This window comes from Oncorhynchus clarkii, chromosome 28, assembly GCF_045791955.1.
Source record: "Oncorhynchus clarkii lewisi isolate Uvic-CL-2024 chromosome 28, UVic_Ocla_1.0, whole genome shotgun sequence".
Taxonomy (NCBI): Eukaryota; Metazoa; Chordata; class Actinopteri; order Salmoniformes; family Salmonidae; genus Oncorhynchus; species Oncorhynchus clarkii.
Genome location: NC_092174.1, coordinates 29886473 through 29901061, shown reverse-complemented (window position 1 = coordinate 29901061; position 14589 = coordinate 29886473). Strand labels below are relative to the sequence as shown.

At 41.5% G+C, this 14589-nt stretch overlaps 1 protein-coding gene across 1 annotated transcript; it reads left to right on the top strand.

Moving 5' to 3' along the window:
- The first annotated feature begins 11354 nt into the window (after positions 1-11354).
- Positions 11355-13363, top strand: LOC139387301 (5-beta-cholestane-3-alpha,7-alpha-diol 12-alpha-hydroxylase-like). Its single transcript, XM_071133416.1, has one exon. It carries the CDS (start codon positions 11540-11542, stop codon positions 13076-13078), a length of 1539 nt encoding a protein of 512 aa, XP_070989517.1. The 5' UTR covers positions 11355-11539; the 3' UTR covers positions 13079-13363.
- The last annotated feature ends 1226 nt before the right edge of the window (positions 13364-14589 follow it).

Below are 14589 nucleotides of genomic sequence, written 5' to 3'. Positions count from 1 at the left end.
GACGGAAGCTACTCCTCAGTAAAAGACACATGACAGCCCGCTTAGAGTTTGCCAAAAGGCGCCTAAAGGACTCAGACAATGAGAAACAAGATTCTTTGGCCTGATGAAACCAAGATTGAACTCTTTGGCCTGAATGCCAAGCTTCACGTCTGGAGGAAACCTGGCACCATCCCTGCGGTGAAGCATCCTGCTGTGGGGATGTTTTTCAGCAGCAGGAACTGGGAGACTAGTCAGGATCAAGGGAAAGATGAACGGAGCAAAGTACAGAGCAGTCCTTGATGGATACATGCTCTAGAGCACTCAGTACCTCAGAGTGGGATGAAGATTCACCTTCCAACAGGACAATAACCCTAAGCACACAGACAAGTCTCTGAATGTCCTTGAGTGGCCCAGCCACAGCCTGGACTTGAACACGATCTAACATCCTCTGGAAAGACCTGAAAAAAGCTTTGCAAGGGGTCTGAATACTTTCCAAATGCACTGTATCTAGGTAGAGGATATCTACCATATTCAAGGGATATATGTATAAAACTGCAAAAAATGTCAATGTAGTCTACTGCATCAGATTTTAAATTGTTTGTTTAAAAGTCATTTGTAACAGACTAATCCCGAAGAGGTATTCTAAGGTCATAGTGGTAAGAAAGCAACTTTGACCCATCAGACTTTCCACCCCAATTCCTGCCAGGACAGAACACAATCACTGAAAAGTAGACCCAATTGAATAACTCTAAAATATCTCTTAGAAGACTGTCAATAATATGCAAACAACATGGACCATAGTACTGTGACCCCTAATTCCTGACAGCAGGACAAGACACAATCACTGATAAGTAGACCCAAAGAGATTGAACTATTCTAAAATATCCGCTAGATTAGAAGACAGTCAATAATATTCAAACCACATGGTATTTTTTGGCCATATGACAAAATAGCTCAGTTTTCCTTCAGATCCTTTTCAAAATAATGTGATTTCATATACTACAGGGGTTATATTGTCAAGATACTGACAATAAAGATGTTTATTAGTTGAATTTTATTTTTTGCTATCACACAGTGTAATGAATATTTAAACATGTGGCACTCACCATAATAGTTTATAAAACTGCTACAAATCTCAGCCCACAGCATTTAATTTCTTATGTAAGTAATTTGTCACAGAGACATCTCAATTCCTGTTTCCCCAAGAGGTACTTCAATGTTCATCATAGGGGTATGGAACAAAACAGGATGCAACTTTGACCCATCAGACTTTCCACTCCAATTCCTGCCAGGACACAATCACTGACAAGTAGTCTCAAAGAGAGTATACTACAACATGGAAACAACATGGACCTTTTTTCTGTGGCCCCTTTGTGAAGAAGAATGTATGGTCAGTGGTGGTATAGATACACATGGTAAGGCGTGGCTTAACGTAACCACACACCCGAGTAGTGTACAGCAGTAGGGTATTCTCATTACTCCCGTGTAATTAGTCAAACTTTGGCGGCATCCTCAGCAAACAACTGAGACTTTTTGGTCGTTTCAATAAATGTTTTCAGCAGCCTCACATGTTGTTATTAACATACTTGGCGGTCACAACAACACATTATTTGAAAGATACTTATTCTGCCACTCTAATCGTCTCTTTGGCTGATAATCGAGATGTACATTCCATGCGACAGTCTATCTGTTCATGCTAATATTTTTAAATCAAATCAAATCAAATCAAATTTTATTTGTCACATACACATGGTTAGCAGATGTTAATGCGAGTGTAGCGAAATGCTTGTGCTTCTAGTTCCGACAATGCAGTAATAACCAAAAAGTAATCTAACTAACAATTCCAAAACTACTGTCTTGTACACAGTGTAAGGGGATAAAGAATATGTACATAAGGATATATGAATGAGTGATGGTACAGAGCAGCATAGGCAAGATACAGTAGATGGTATCGAGTACAGTATATACATATGAGATGAGTATGTAAACAAAGTGGCATAGTTAAAGTGGCTAGTGATACATGTATTACATAAGGATACAGTCGATGATATAGAGTACAGTATATACGTATGCATATGAGATGAATAATGTAGGGTAAGTAACATTATATAAGGTAGCATTGTTTAAAGTGGCTAGTGATATATTTACATAATTTCCCACCAATTACCATTATTAAAGTGGCTGGAGTTGAGTCAGTGTCAGTGTGTTGGCAGCAGCCACTCAATGTTAGTGGTGGCTGTTTAACAGTCTGATGGCCTTGAGATAGAAGCTGTTTTTCAGTCTCTCGGTCCCAGCTTTGATGCACCTGTACTGACCTCGCCTTCTGGATGATAGCGGGGTGAACAGGCAGTGGCTCGGGTGGTTGATGTCCTTGATGATCTTTATGGCCTTCCTGTGACATCGGGTGGTGTAGGTGTCCTGGAGGGCAGGTAGTTTGCCCCCGGTGATGCGTTGTGCAGACCTCACTACCCTCTGGAGAGCATTACGGTTGAGGGCGGAGCAGTTGCCGTACCAGGCGGTGATACAGCCCGCCAGGATGCTCTCGATTGTGCATCTGTAGAAGTTTGTGAGTGCTTTTGGTGACAAGCCGAATTTCTTCAGCCTCCTGAGGTTGAAGAGGCGCTGCTGCGCCTTCTTCACAATTCTGTCTGTGTGAGTGGACCAATTCAGTTTGTCTGTGATGTGTATGCCGAGGAACTTAAAACTTGCTACCCTCTCCACTACTGTTCCATCGATGTGGATAGGGGGGTGTTCCCTCTGCTGTTTCCTGAAGTCCACAATCATCTCCTTAGTTTTGTTGACGTTGAGTGTGAGGTTATTTTCCTGACACCACACTCCGAGGGCCCTCACCTCCTCCCTGTAGGCCGTCTCGTCGTTGTTGGTAATCAAGCCTACCACTGTTGTGTCGTCCGAAAACTTGATGATTGAGTTGGAGGCGTGCGTGGCCACGCAGTCGTGGGTGAACAGGGAGTACAGGAGAGGGCTCAGAACGCACCCTTGTGGGGCCCCAGTGTTGAGGATCAGCGGGGAGGAGATGTTGTTGCCTACCCTCACCACCTGGGGGCGACCCGTTAGGAAGTCCAGTACCCAGTTGCACAGGGCGGGGTCGAGACCCAGGGTCTTGAGCTTGATGACGAGCTTGGAGGGTACTATGGTGTTGAATGCCGAGCTGTAGTCAATGAACAGCATTCTCACATAGGTATTTTACGTTTCGAATGAAAGGGTTTTTAGGAATGATGTGGTTTGTTGATTAAGATGGCATGGAAGTATGAAAAATGACCAACCAAGCCTATCCTAAGTGTTCATAGAATGAATAAAAAAATGAATACAGCAGTTGTCGGGTTATGAATAAAGTAAGTAATTTAAGATATATGAGTAACGGGAGTACCCTGTGGCTGTATCCTACTCGGGGGCGTGTTCATGTTAAGCCCTGCCTCGCTGTGTGTATCTATAGCAAAATAAATGTACCCTATCATTTTTGGCCAGATGGCATGTCCCATGACAAAATAACTCAAGTTTTCCTTCAGATCCTTTTCAAAATAATTTGATTTCATATACTACAGGGGTTATATTGTCAAGATACTGACAATAAAGATGTTTATTAGTTGAACTTATATTTTTGGCCATCACACAGTGTAATGAATAATACAACAATTGTCACTCACCATAATAGTTTATAAAACTGGTACACATCTCAATGTAGCCTACAGAATTGTGTTATGTAAGTAATTTGTCACAGAGACATCTCAATTCCTGTTTCCCCAAGAGGTACTTCAATGTTCATCATAGGGGTATGGAACAAAACAGGATGCAACTTTGACCCATCAGACTTTCCACTCCAATTCCTGCCAGGACACAATCACTGACAAGTAGTCTCTAAGAGAGTATACTACAACATGGAAACAACATGGACCTTTTTTCTGTGGCCCCTATTTAAAGAAGAATGTATGATCAATGGTGGTATAGATACACATGGCAAGGCGTGGCTTAACGTAACCACACACCCGACTGGTGTACAGCAGTAGGGTATTCTCATTACTCCCATGTAATTAGTCAAACTTTGGCGGTATCCGCTGCAAACAACTGGCACTTTTGGTCGTTTCAATAAACGTTTTCAGCAGCCTCACATGTCGTATTTAACTTACTTGGCGGTCACAACAACACGTTATTTGAAAGATAAGTATCTGCCACCAATTCTGCCACTCTAATCGTCTCTTTGGCTGATAATCGAGACGTACATTCCATGCGACAGTCTTATCTGTTCATGCTAATATTTTTACGTTTCGAATGAAAGGGTTTTTAGGAATGATGTAGTTTGTTGATTAAGACGTAAGTATGAAGTATGAAAAATGACCAGCCAAGCCTATCCTAAGTGTTCATAGAATGAATAAAAAAATGAATACAGCAGTTGTCGGGTTATGGATAAAGTAAGTCATTTAAGATATATGAGTAACGGGAGTATCCTATGGCTGTATCCTACTCGGGGGCGTGTTCATGTTAAGCCCTGCCTCGCTGTGTGTATCTATAGCAAAACAAATGTATACTATCATTTTTGGACAGATGGGGGCAGCATGTCACAAGCGAAATTAACGCGGATCCTTTCTACAATTATGTGTTTCTAAGCTCCTCACTGACAATATAGTATAGTGTGATGTTTATGGTATTCTCTCTTTTCCTCAATCATCACTCAGGGTTTCAAAGTGTTATCATGGTGAAGGAAGTCCATGCTTAGTACGTTGCCACCCCACAGTTAAACTTAAAGTGGCACTCCAGTCACCTCTTCTAGTCATTTAACAGCTGATTTACTTAAAAGGCGCATCTCAAAAGGTGGTCCAAGTAAGTCATGACGTGGTACAAGTTTTAAACATTGTAACATGAGGATGTTAGCATAAGAATGACCAATTCATAACACATTGTTGGATGTTCTGGATATTTGTTAATACTGTCTCTAATACCACAATGTCTTTCTGAACATCACAAATGTAGGGTTGTTCTCTTTTGCTCCTCTAGTGTTCCTCAAGCAAGGTGGGAGGCCGGTGACATCACACAAATCCCATGAGACCAACTCCTGAATGCCTTGAAGTTTGCAGTTGTCTAAAACACACTATTTTGCTCAAAATGTATTTGACCCTTTAATGTGTGTACTTTACTGTATTTATACTTGGGATATCGCTTTTCAACTGTAAAAGTAAAACAATCGTTGGAGGATGTCTTTAGGGTTTGAAGTCCATGGACTTTCACACATCCAAATGAGTTCATACTACGTACACTGTAGCGAAATGTAAACTTGGAGGGTGAGTGTTTCAATGTTTCACAAATTACTATTTTTCGATCCAAAATATTATACTTTTCCTGTTTTCTACATTTCAGCAGCACATACATTTTTTTTAAAATCAGTTACAATGTAAGTAAATATGAAACTCCCTAAAAGTTGATTTCAATGGCCTAGAGTTAGTTTCCCTTTCAGGAAGAGAGCAGTTTTTCACAATATACTTATCTTTTAGATAAAGTGTACCTTGATACATGGTAAAGATGTCATCTGCCTGTAACATTGTTGAGGGAAAAAAGAACACACTGTTTTTATCACACACAAGATAGAGATCTGAATGTATTGTAAAAGTACTTAGGGGAATCTGGGGCTAAAAGTAACACAGGGTCAGGTGTAACAGCTAAATAACTCAAATATGAAAACCAGGTAGAAAGCTGTCATTCAATGTGCTAGTGATTGGTTAGTGTCTACATACCTGAGAAGTTTTAGGAGTACTCATAAATATTCTACATATAAATCATATATCATTTTTAGCAATATGAAGAGGTATTTTTATTGATAGAGTTGATGATAATAAGTATTGCTCAGATTACTAATTTTAATTAGTAATTGGGGTCAGTTGTAACACATGTTACAATTTACCCCTTTCCTAAAGTTCCTAAAAACAAAAGTATTTTTCCCTCACTGTTATTATAGCGCCCCCTTGGGCCAGTCAGTGTAATTTTGTAAATGCCGGATGTCAATGAGAAGACGTACAGTACCAGACAAAAGTTTGAACACACCTACTCATTCAAGAGTTTTTCTTGATATGTACTATTTTCAACATTGTAGTATAATAGTGAAGACAAACATATGAAATAACACATATGGAATCATGTAGTAACCCAAAAAGTGTTAAACAAATCAAAATATATTTTATATTTGAGATTCTTCAAAGTAGCCACTCTTTGCTTGGATGACAGCTTTGCACACGCTTGGCATTCTCTCAACCAGCTTCACCTGGAATGCTTTTCATACAGTCTTGAAGGTGTTCCCACATATGCTGAGCACTTGTTGGCTGCTTTTCCTTCAATCTGCGGTCCAACTCATCCCAAACCATCTCAATTGGGTTGAGATCGGGTGATTGTGGAGGCCAGGTCATCTGATGCAGCATTCCATGACTCAACTTCTTGGTCAAATAGCCCTTACAGAGCCTGGAGATGTTGGGTCATTGTCCTGTTGAAAAACAAATGATAGACCCACTAAGCACAAACCAGATGGTATGGTGTATCGCTGCAGAATGCTGTAGCCATGCTGGTTAAGTGTGCCATGTATTCTAAATAAATCACAGACAGTGTCACCAGCAAAGCACCCCCACGCTATCATACCTCCTCCTCCATGCTTCACAGTTGGAACCAGACATGTGGAGATCATCTGTTCACCTACTCTGCGTCTCACAAAGATATGGCGGTTGGAACCAAAAATCTCAAGGACAGATTTCTACCGGTCCATTTCATGTGTTTCTTGGCCCAAGCCAGTCTCTTCTTCTTATTGGTGTCCTTTAGTAATGGTTTCTTTGCAGCAATTCGACCATGAAGGCCTGATTCATGCGGTCTCCTCTGAACTGTTGATGTTGAGATGTGTCTGTTACTTGAACTCTGAAGCATTTATTTGGGCTGCAATTTCTGAGGCTGGTAACTCTAATGAATGTATCCTCTGCAGCAGAGGTAACTCTGGGTCTTCCTTTCCTGTGGCGGTCCTCATGAGAGCCAGTTTCATCATAGTGCTTGATGGTTTTTGCAACTGCACTTGAAGAAACCTTCAAAGTTCTTGAAATATTGACTGACCATGTCTTATACTAATGATCGACTGTCATTTATCTTTGCTTATTTGAGCTGTTCTTACCATAATATGGACTTGGTCTTTTACCAAATAGGGCCATCTTCTGTATACCACCTATACCTTGTCACAACACAACTTATTGGCTCAAACGCATTAAGAAGGAAAGACATTCAAAAAATTAACTTTTAACAAGGCACACCGGTTAATTGAAATGCATTCCAGGTGACTACCTCATGAAGCTGGTTGAGAGTGTACAAAGCTGTCATCAAGCCAAAGGGTGGCTACTTTGAAGAAGTTTAACACTTTTTTGGTTACTACATGATTCCATATGTGTTATTTCATAGTGTTGATGTCTTCACTATTATATTACTATTATTACTATTAATGAAAACGGGTCAGGAGATATACTTGTTCAAAGTTTGGTAGGGGACAAAAAGTCTAATTTGCAGAAAGTCTATGTGTGGAGTTTATAGGTTCTTATGGGAAGTTGTTGCTCATGAGGGGCTGCATATATCTACAACATGTCATGACTGTAGCTCAAACGGGAGAGGAGATATGCTTGTTTAAAGTGTGGAATTTCAGTTTATTACTATAGCACCCCCATTGTCCCAATTTTGACGAAACTTGGGTGAATGATGTGTCTTGTCATCGAGATCCAACATTTAATTTGGCAAATGTTGGCTCTCGATGACAAGAAACATCATTCATCCAAGTTTTGTCAAAATTGGGCCAGTGATGTCTGAGATATGAAGTACGCATATAGCCTAGGAGTTATGAGCATTAGGTTGGTAACCGAAACGTCACTGGTTTGAATCTCTGAGCTGGCAATGTGGAAAAATCATCTGTTCTGGCCTTGACTGAGGCAGTTGACCCCCAAAAGCAAATGCTCCCCGGGTTCCGATGACATCGATAAAGGCAGCCCCCCTCTCTGATTCAGGTTAATTATGGAGACACATTTTGGTTGAATGTATTCAGTTGTTCAACTGACTAGATATCCTTTTACTAATGTACGGACAGAGACAGATCCATAGTCCCCCTCTCAGTTTCATAGTGGGGGACAATTACCCATAATTTTTACCATTGAAGACAGTGTTACATCTAATCCTGCAGCCTGTTACATTTAACTCCATCCATAGGGTCAATTGTAACATTTCACCTCCGCCGCTCTTGGTTGAATTGTAAATGACTGTGTAAGGGGTGCGTAACCGGTGGCAGGGAAGTCAGACGCAGGAGAGCAGAACTAGGTAATAGCCGGAGCAGTTTAATAGCAAAACCAACGGTCTAATTGTCAAAGGAATTTAACAATTCCTATATGTGTTCATTAACCAATTCAATTAAAATCATCAGTCTGTTTCTAAGAATTTGTAAGATCCTTATTTGCATGAAATAGACAGAGACCAGTCTATTAAAATTAGCCAATAGTATTTATTCTCGGAGCACGCTGCTCATAGAACCATGTACAACAGCTTATATTTCACATATGACGTCATAGGTTATAAAAGGTATCTCCTCCTCTCGACCAGGACAAAGCAGGTTCAAAAGTTCATTCCAACTTACTAGCGCACATACATGACACACAATATATCTGGATTATCTCCTGAAGTCTCACCATAGTTTATTACCACTTAGCAGACAGTTCCAGATACGAAAACCTGGAGGGGCTCTCACTGTCTTATTTGATCGCCACAGAGTTATAGTTGAGTTGGCTCAAACATAGGTTAATGATTCTCTTTGCTTACTTTAGACCAGTCCTTCTCAAATAGTGGGGCGCGCCCCACTGGGGGGGCTCGAAGCGATGCCAGGAGGGGCGCGTGTGACCCCGGGGAACATGCTTTTTTTGCCGCAGGGAGTAGTTTTTTTGTTGCACCGAACAAGAGCAGACATCACAGAGCAGGAGATATGAAGTGCAGATAACAAACCCTTAAGAGACACCATGGAAAAATATTTAACAGGGATGAAAAGAAAGGCGGAGAGAGACGGAGATATTGAGACAAACGTAAGTCTCCCGAAAGCTAAAACGAGGAAATATGACGAAGCGTATGTAGCGCTTGGCTTCATTGTGACTACGGTGGGAGACGAGGAAAGACAGGTATGTTTACTGTGTCTAAAAATGTTGGCAGCGGACAGCATCAAGCCAAATAAATTAAGGCGTCACTTAAAGACATTACACCCCAATCACGCTGATAAGCCACTTGAGTTTTTTCAGCGAAAATTTACAGAATATTGCCAACAATCATCTCGCTTTGTGAATGCTACTTCAGTAAATCAGCGAGCACTGTTAGCATCATATAAGGTGGCGTACCAAATTGCTCAGTTAAAAAAAAAAACACTCCATAGCAGAGGAGCTGATACTGCCTGCGGCATTAGACATGGTCTCAGTCATGCTGGATGACGCAAGTGCTGCAAAAATAAAAGTACTTTCCTGAAAACAGTTCCCAATATGACTGGGTGAGAGATCCTTTCAATGCACCAACTCCAACTAGTTTCAGCTCTGCAGAGGAGGACCAGTTCAATGATATGATGTCTGACTCCACATTGAGACTGAGGTTCACATCACAGACACTGAGTGAATTCTGGAGAGGCAGTGTCCACTCTTAGGGCAGAGGGCCATGGGCATTCTTCTTCCTTTTGCAACAACTTATCTTTGTGAGACTGGCTTCTCTGCTGTTGCTGCACTGAATACCAAGTACAGGTCCCAGCTAAACATTGAGCAGGAGCTGAGAGTTGCAGTATCATGCTTCAAACCCCTCTTCGAAAAGCTGTGCTCATTTGGATTTTTTTTAAATCAGCACAAATTGTTTTATTCATTTTTGTTTAATAGAGTTAATGTTGCTGATCAATTTGAATTTATTATTTATTGATTATATTTTATTTTATTTTTCAGTATCAAATACAATGGATACAATGTTATGCAGAGATGTACTTATAACAATTTTATAGACAAATGATACTATTTCCAGTCGCGGCGGAGAGTTGGGGGGCGCGAAATGTTTACTTCTTCCTAGGGGGGGCGTAACAGAAAATAATTGAGAAGCACTGCTTTAGACACACACACACATTATAAATCAGATATAGTAAAACAGGGTAGAATTCAATTAGTTATAGTTATAGTTAAATGTATACATTGTTTAGCGATTAACTTTGATGAAATTAATAACAATAATGAATAACAAGACATGGGTAACAAAACCAGTTGCGCACCAGTCAACATGTGCACAAGCACGTACAATAAACACTCCACACAAAGACATGGGGGGAACAGAGGGTTAAATACACAACACTAAATGAGGGAAATTAGAAACAGGTGTATAGGAAAACATGACAAAACAAATGGAAAATTAAAAGTGGATCGGCGATGGCTAGAAGACCAGTGACGCCGACCTCCGAACGCCGCCCGAACAAGGAGAGGAACCGACTTCGGTGGAAGTCATGACAGACTGGTATGTGTGTAATGGTAGCTGAGACATGTATGTTGTGTGTGTATAATATTTGTATTTATCTAACTCAAACAATCTTTTCATAAATAAACAAAAGTCAAAAAGTTTTACTTTTAGCCCCGGTCTCCCTTTGTATTTGAACTCAAACCATTAAGGACACGGGGACTATCAACCCTATATTTCAAATACTGTATGTAAAATGAGGATTATTAAACACAATTATTGTACATTTCTAAATATTTAACACTTAAATCAAATCAAAAATCTAATTTTATTGGTCACATACACATGGATAGCAGATGTTAATGTGAGTGTAGCGAAATGCTTGTGCTTCTAGTTCTGACCGTGCAGTAATATCTAACAAGTAATCTAACAATTTCACGACAAGTGTAAAGGGATGAATAAGAATATGTACATATAAATATATGGATGAGCGATGTCCATGTGGCATAGGCAAAATGCAGTAGATGGAATAGAGTACAGTATATACATATGAGATGAGTAATGTAGGGTATGTATACATTATATCAAGTGGAATTGTTTAAAGTGACTAGTGATACATTTATTACATCCAATTGTACATCAAATTTTACTTACTGTAATATGCAATTATATCAGTGTATTGACCTTAATACCTAATGATTCAACAAACTTGCAACAGCAAGGACTGTTCTGTACTTTTGGGTAGTGCGCAATCTAGTTACTCATTAACTGCTGACAAGGACATCATAGTTTCATCACTGCATGGTTAGATCTGTCCATGTACGGTTCAAAATGTTTACATTATATTCTTTCCAAAAGTTTAGACATTTTTGGCTACGGTACTGAACATAGCTGAGTGTTGTAAAAGAAAGTGACTAAAACAGTCCAAAACACCAAAGTCTACAGTGGTTCCCTGAGCCTGTAAAAGTGATTTAGTAAACTAAGGGGACTCCCACAGTGCTTAGGGAAGGGGAGGAGCATGGCAATCTTAAACACAAAGGAATTGAATCTGTGCCCCAGACTGGCTCAGTGAGAACGAAGAGGAAAGAACATGGGCTTTTTGCTTCCAATCCTTCTGGCTTTGCTAGCTTCTGTCCTGGGAGGCCTCTACTTCCTTGGGGCCTTCAGGCAGCGTCGACCCGGGGAACCCCCACTGGACCGGGGCCCAATCCCCTGGCTGGGCCACGTCCTGGAGTTCCGTAGGGACACTGCAATGTTTCTGGAGAGAATGAAGAGGAAGCATGGGGATATTTTCACCATACAGCTGGGAGGATTATATTTCACATTCCTCATGGACCCTCTGTCCTTCGGGACGGTCGTGAAGGAGGCTCGCGCCAAGCTGGACTTCACCAAATTCGCAGAGCAGCTGGTGCAGAAAGTGTTTGGTTACCACTCCATGGAGAATGACCACAAGTTTCTGCAGATATCCAGCAACAAGCACCTGATGGGGGATGGTTTAGTGGTAATGACACAGGCCATGATGAGCAACCTACAGAATCTAATGCTGCACAGTGTAGGGACAAAGCATGATAGAAATAAGACCTGGAATGAGGATGGCCTGTTCAACTACAGCTACAATATTGTCTTCAGGGCAGGCTACCTGGCTCTGTTTGGTAACGAGACACCCAAATCCCCGGTGAGCTTAGAGAAAGCCAAAGAGGTCGACAGAGAGGAGTCCCAGGAGCTCTTCCGTGAGTTTCGTAAGTACGACCAGCTCTTCCCCAATCTGGCCTACGGGGTCCTGCCTCCGGGGGAGAAGAGGGAGGCAGAGAGGCTGAAAAGGTTGTTCTGGAACATGCTGTCAGTGCAGAAGATGAAGACTAAGGATAACATCAGTGGCTGGGTGCGCGAGCAGCAGCAGTTGAGGGAAGAGCATGGCATGGAGGACTTCATGCAGAACAGGTACATGTTCCTCCTCCTCTGGGCTTCCCAGGGGAACACCGGCCCTGCTGCCTTCTGGCTTCTCCTTTACCTCATGAAGCACCCAGAGGCCATGAAGGCTGTGCAGGGGGAGGTGGAGGAGGTGCTGAAGGAGACAGACCAGGAGGTGAAGCACGGTGGACCCCTCATCGACCTGACCCGGGACATGCTGCTGAAGACGCCCATTCTGGACAGCGCTGTGGAAGAGACCCTCCGCCTCATTGCTGCCCCTGTCCTCACCAGGGCCGTGCTCCAGGACATGTCCCTCAGGATGTCTGACGGAAATGAGTACCGCATCAGAGAGGGAGACAGGGTGGCCCTCTTCCCTTACACCGCTGTTCATATTGACCCAGAGGTCCACCCCGACCCACTCACCTTTAAATACGACCGCTTCCTGACCCCAGAGGGGGGTAAAAAAACAGATTTTTACAAAGGTGGGAAGAAGTTGAAGTACTACAACATGCCGTGGGGTGCTGGGATCACCATGTGCCCTGGGCGCTTCTTTGCCACCAACGAGCTGAAGCAGTTTGTCTTCCTCATGCTCACGTACTTTGACTTTGAGCTCAAGAACCCAGAGGAAAAGATACCTGATATTGACATAAAGCGCTGGGGCTTTGGGTCCATGCAGCCAACCAAAGACATCCAGTTTAGATACAGACTCAGGTTTTAAAACTGAGTGACTGACACGAACCAGCCAACACTTTGAATGTAAATGTCAATTTTCCGAGCTGTTAATTTAATGTTGATTATTATAAACTAGCTTGCGCCTAAACATGACTTTATCTAGAGTACATAGTACAGCAACAAGTGGTACAGTATTACAATACTGGATGTAATTGTTGTATTTATTAGAGGAGAAATCATCAACTTTGTCTCTCAAAAAATATCTTTAAGGATTCGTTTTGAGTCAGCTGGAAAGCAGACATTGCAAAATGGAAAGCTGACATGAATAGAAGACTGTAAATAAATAAAGACTGTAAAGCTGGTTAACAGATAGTATTAGAAATGCACAGATGATCAGAACCAACTACATGTAGGAGTTGAGTTGACAATTATTTTAAGATGTGGGAAGAAGTGTACTAGATTGCAGGGGCCTACCCACTGGGGAGCCAGGCCGACACACTGAGGAGCCAGGCCCAGTGAATCAGATTGTACATTAATAGGGTTCATAGCTTTCACCTGGATTCACCTGGTCGGTCAATATTATAGAAAGAGCAGATGTTCCTAATGTTTTGTACACTCAGTGTATGTCACAGTGCTTCTATGGCTATATACACCATGCCACTGCCTATTTAATTTGTTCATTTAGCAAACAAGACAGAACCATTGCTCTTTGAAAAACATTGTAATGTTAAGCATTACATCTTTGTGTTTTTTTCCTCCTGTCAAATGTAATAAAATATGCTTTTAAAGCCTTGATTGTCATACAAGTCTTATTGTGCACATGAAATGTGGCCTTGAATGTATTGGCAGAGGTGAAGCTAAGTGAGCAATGACCTAGGACTCTGGGAAACTGTGTCGATCAATACTATAGCCTAGCTCCCATAGATGTGCCCTGAGAAACGCTCAGGTGTACTGCGAAACCTGCCTCTAATGCATTGGTAGAGACTGTCTGGAGTTATTTGGGGTTGAAGCATCCCACAGATTCAACACATAGCTCCCCAACAGCTAAACTAGTAAGCTAGATATAAGGAAGCTTTGTGAAATGCTAAGCTTGCTAAGCTTACTGTGCACATAAAAGGGTGATGCATACTCCTACAAGTGTCCTAGGGCACCCAGTGGACACAAAGGGCAAATGTGGAAATCAGTCCAAGGTTACTAAAGTTTCTCCCATACTCAGGAAAAAAGTATTGGTTAATAAGGTTGTAGAGTATATTCTCACTTTAGTTTAACATTATGGCCTTCAACCATAATAATAAAATAAAAAACATAGAAAACATCAAGCCTAAAATTCAGATCGAATTCATTGTATTTCTGAAAATAGACCAATATTAGCCTGGGATGGCTTCTAACAGACCCCATAACAGACAAGTAATAGGGTTACTTGAATTAGGCTTCTTCTTAATGCTGGGCAGCCCAACATGGCAGGGAAATATACAGAACTTCAGCCTCCATAGTGCTGCCTGCCTTGTGTTCAACAATATGGGCCATGAGTCCTGAACACTGCATATAGTGTGATTG

Bases quoted from the DNA above. Each gene is read 5' to 3' on its own strand.
- LOC139387301 (XM_071133416.1), top strand. From the start codon at position 11,540: ATGGGCTTTTTGCTTCCAATCCTTCTGGCTTTGCTAGCTTCTGTCCTG.